Here is a 4,569-nt window from a genome sequence, read left to right on the forward strand (position 1 = left end):
AAGAAGTCCACGGATTCGGTCTTCAGCTGGTATAAATCATTACAGAATTACAGCCAATATTACTATGCTGAGCTACACCAGAAGAAGACTTGACCCTGTGTTCAGGCAGAACTCCCTTTGCTAGTTCCCTTTTAAAGGCCAAAGACCAGGTTTCTGGGCATTCAAATCCCACAACTTCACCCTAAATTCAAGTCAGCTTTGGACAGCAACTCTTTTTTTATCTCCATCTTCAAACTGAAAAGTTTTGAGCAGAACGTGGTGATTTTTCTCCAAAGGAAGTGACCTTGAGATAGTCATCAGAGATTCGGATCATTCTCTGGCAAATACCTGGCCCAAAAAGCTGCTTCCTCCCTATCTAGGAATTAGGCTCTCTGAAGTCTTAAGAGGCCCACTGAGGCACAGTTATAGACCTGCTGAGACTTCTTGTTTTGAAACTGGCTGCATTGTCTTGCCATTTTGAGTTCCCATAGAAATAAATGACTACTTATTCTTTTCATGAAGAAAGTTTATTGCAAGTCTTTACAATTCTAGTAGAAAGTAAAGCTAACAAAGAAAATGAGCTAGGATCAAGACTTAAGAATGGGCAGAGGAAATGAATAAGCAGAGTGCATACAATACTGAATTAAGTAGTATGATAAAGACAAAACTTTATTCATCCTTGACTGCAAATAAATGATCAATGCTGCTCAATTACTGTTTCCATGTACTGCACCAGGAGGGGAATAGTGATAAAAACTTGGCAGCTAGTTTTGTTGGCTAGTTGTTACAGTTCTTCTATTAGTCAGCTTGCCCTAGAACTAGGAACTGCTCCATCCTAGGTTATGTAACATGCAGCAAGCTTTCCATTCAAAGGACCAAGTAGTTTTATTGTTTAATAGATACTGTGGTTGTGGTGGGAGATGCAGATGGGTGGAGAAGGAAAACACTTGTAAGGAGACACAATGTCTAGTAGAATGAAAAGGCTTCCTTGACCGCAGTCTTCATACAAATAAATGCCCAGTGTTCTTGTTATCTTTACACCCAAAATTCCTTTAGGTTCATATTAGCTAAACAACTATCCTGAAGTACGGACTTTTGATGATAAACCTGAAGACAAAAGAGCCGCTCTCTCTCAAAAACTTATCGTTCAATATTGTACGGTTTGTCTGTTAAAAAGATTCTTCATGGAAACTTGCCCCTTCAGCTCTGGTACGAAACTCAACTAAACAGAGGCACTGGGAACAGGAGGCAGATCCAGCTTTTTTTCTCTCTCCACTTTTCTGAGAACAAGATCTGACCCGGAGAGTCTCTGTTTGCAGAAGTGAGACCTGGTTGCTGTTTCTCCATCTCAAATTCTTACAAAAATATCATTAACTACACAGTAAATTAATCTATTTAGATTACTAGATGGTGAGAAATGCATTGAATTAAACCAACACTGATGTTTGAAAAAAATCTAAAGTCACCCAAAGTTTTTTCCCCCCCATCTTTATGTTCAGAAGGCAAAGGCCAGGGAGCACTCAAGAACTACAGAGTACACGTCCCCCAACCCATCCTCCAAAATTCATGATGGAATCTGCTTTAGGCTTGCCACAAGAGGGTGCAAGCAAACTGAAAACAAAACAGATGAGATGAGATAAGACAGAGAGAAGTTGAAAAGTTCTCCTGACCTAACAGTGAGCTTCAGCTGGATTTGGTTTCAATCAATCCTACAGACTGGGCTGTTCCTCAGCACAGTCATGACATGCCAAGGCAGGGTGCATGGGGGATTTGACTGGCTCAGCAGCAGCAGAGGGGAGGGGCTTGGACCCAGCCACGTGAGCATCTTCAGCTGTAGCGGTAATCACAGAAGTTTTCTCCATTCCAGCTCTACCAGAGTCCGGACAGCGCTTGCTGCAGAAAATCTGACCCTCTTTATCTAGAGCTGTGCTCTAAAAAAAGGAAGGCAGAGGACAAAAAGTATTAAATCAACAATCCACATTACCCTCACTATTAAAACAATGCACAACACATTCATTTGGTGCATGCATTAGTCCCAGAAAAAGGAGAAATAACGTCAGACATTTTTGCTCATTTTAGGGGTCTTTTGCATGGATTTGGGGGAGTTGAAGGATAATTTACCTCTTGGGATACCAAAGCATCCAGGAGGTACGTGAAACAAGGCCTGTATAAAAAGCATGTGCTGCTCCATAGTACTAGAACCAACTCTGATGAGGTATTTCAAGAAGAAGTTGATATTTTGTATTGCAAGGCTGATGTGGAAAAAGCAGGCATGCATGGACACAACATCATAATGCAGAGTATTACTTTGGGATTAATTTGCCCAAACTTTATATTGTTGGGTGCTGCTTGTATTCTAACATGGGATCAAACTTTTTGTTTAACCTGTAATGGACCCCAGGCTGCAGAAATGTGTATTTGTAAAAAGCTTGTATGAAGGCCTAGGGAATTTTTGTTTCTTCATTTCAACTAGAACACTTTTACTCCTCTTCCATTTGTTAGGAGATAGGGTGCAACTACAAAGCTAAGTTTTACTGGAAATTTGTACTAGGTTCCTGAATAATAGACGTGAATGTAGGTCATAAGCACTCGCTATCCGGAATTTGAAGAGTGGGATCGTTGGGAGAGGGAATTAAGACCTCTGTAGGGGAATCCTGAGGTAGTCTCCATCCCTTCTTTTTTTTCTAAAGCAGATCTTGCTGAATGTCTGCTGAAGCAGCAACTTTCTGACCCTCTGCAGGCTGCTGCAAAAGTAAATCAAACTGGAGTGCAATGTTTAGTTTACAGTAGGAGGTTCTGATATACCTGTAAGTCAACAGGAGGGCAAGCTAGTGTTTGTGTGTCCGAATACATTCTCAAATAGTTTCTGAAGTGTGATCTGGACAGTCTCATGGCTAGACAGCTAGTGTACACTGTTTTTAAATAATGCCCCTGGTGTTTAGGATGCTTGTCTCGGATGTGAAGGGCCCAGATTCAGATTCTTCCTCTGCCTGAATCAGAGACAGGATGTGAACCAAGATTTCCCACCTCTCAGGAGAGTGTCTGAACCATTGAGCTACATGGTAGTTACCCTACCCTGTCTTGCTGAAGTTATTCTGTTCCCAGCAGTTAGTCATTCCTTCTCTCATTCAACAAATATTTATCAGGCAGAGGTCCTCTTAGCAGATGGGCCAGTCTAATGCTATTCCTTTTTCCATTGAATATTTAGATGTTTTATACAAAGTGGAACAATCACCAGGACAGACTGATGATGGGCCAACCACGAATGTCCTGTGGTCAAGGGGTTTAGGCACCTTCTTGGTAGGGAAGAGATCTTAGTTCAAGCCCCTGCTCAAGGCAAGTGTCCTAAGTACTGGGCCACAGCTATCCTTATAAGATGGTAGGAGCCACAAGAGAATCATTTCCTTGCTCGTTTTGTGAATTAGCAAACATTTAATTCAATCCAAAATACAATGAAAAATGCCCCAAAACAGGTTTGTTTCATTCAGTTTGAAACAAAGTTCTTAGGTTTGTAGCCAACCTGCACCACAGCTTTATTTTTCTTTTTGCTTCAGCCAACAAATATTTGAAGAGCCTTACTGTTTAGCAGTACCTCATGACTTGGCCCTCCTATCTTTGTGAATCTCTGCTGCTCTTGTGGCAGTGTGCATATGTAGGGTGGGTAGTAAGCACCTTTGGTGGGGCAAGGATAGAGTGAAAAAGTTGCCCTGCAACAACCTCTCTATCTGGTGCTGGAGTGGTGGCTCTTACACTCCATCCTTTCCTGCCACCTTCCCTCAGAAATGGAGAGAGAAAGCAAGTGTTTTCCTACAGTCAGCGACAGGACACCCTGAGATCATCAGTGTATGGAAGAAGGCAGGAATATACCTTCAGAGTACCCAAGACAGGATGGTGGTTTTGTTAACCTCTGCCCCCCATATAAAAGTTATCAGAGGGGTAGTGTACCTACCCATTCTGTCTCCCAAAAGAGGTCCCACAAGGAGGAGGTCTGTTGTCAGATTGCATAGAAGACAGGGATTGGCAAGGGCTGAAGGTCACAGGGGCTAGTGGGAACACTGAAAAATTTGGGTAAGTATCTTAACTTTTGGATGTTCAGATTTAGTAAGTACTAAATAGGTAGAAGAGGAACCAATCCCCATCCTGAACAGTTTACCTTCTAATTCACTTGCACATATACATAAGCAGCACCATGCTGGGTCAGAACTCAGCCGATACACATTTTCCTTCCTTACCATATCTGTTAGGAATGGGGAAATCAAAATAAAATTAAAACTTAGTTTTAACAGGATGTGCATCATTGGCTGAAGAAATGGTCCATCTAGGAATTGGCTGAAGAAATGGTCCAGTGTCCTGTCTCTGACAGTGACAGCTTTACAGGAAGAGCATTAAACTAGGTATATCTAGAGCAGTGATTCTCAACTAGGGTGAAAGCCTTTCAAGGGTGCTACAGGATGCCTTATAATGTTAGGTGAGCAAATGATGAAATAAACCCAGAGGGCATTTTTACATGCGCTCCAGGAGGTGGGCCCTTTAATTAGCGAGCACTTTTAATTAAAAGTGCCCAAACACCGCGTGCGTATCCCCCCCCCC

General features: G+C 42.1%; 1 protein-coding gene across 1 annotated transcript in view; it reads right to left on the minus strand.

Annotated features, from left to right (window-relative positions):
* Positions 1–493: 493 nt before the first annotated feature.
* DCLK2 (doublecortin like kinase 2) overlaps positions 494–4,569 on the minus strand; it is a gene marked incomplete at its 5' end in the record, with an annotated part of 149,897 nt that continues 145,821 nt past the window's right edge. Inside the window, one exon of the mRNA XM_006019172.2 lies at positions 494–1,910. Coding sequence (XP_006019234.1) covers positions 1,689–1,910 — 222 coding nt within the window. The remainder of the gene's footprint in view (positions 1,911–4,569) is intronic.

The sequence above is a fragment of the Alligator sinensis genome, unplaced genomic scaffold (assembly GCF_000455745.1).
Source record: "Alligator sinensis unplaced genomic scaffold, ASM45574v1 scaffold169_1, whole genome shotgun sequence".
NCBI classification, from domain to species: domain Eukaryota; kingdom Metazoa; phylum Chordata; order Crocodylia; family Alligatoridae; genus Alligator; species Alligator sinensis.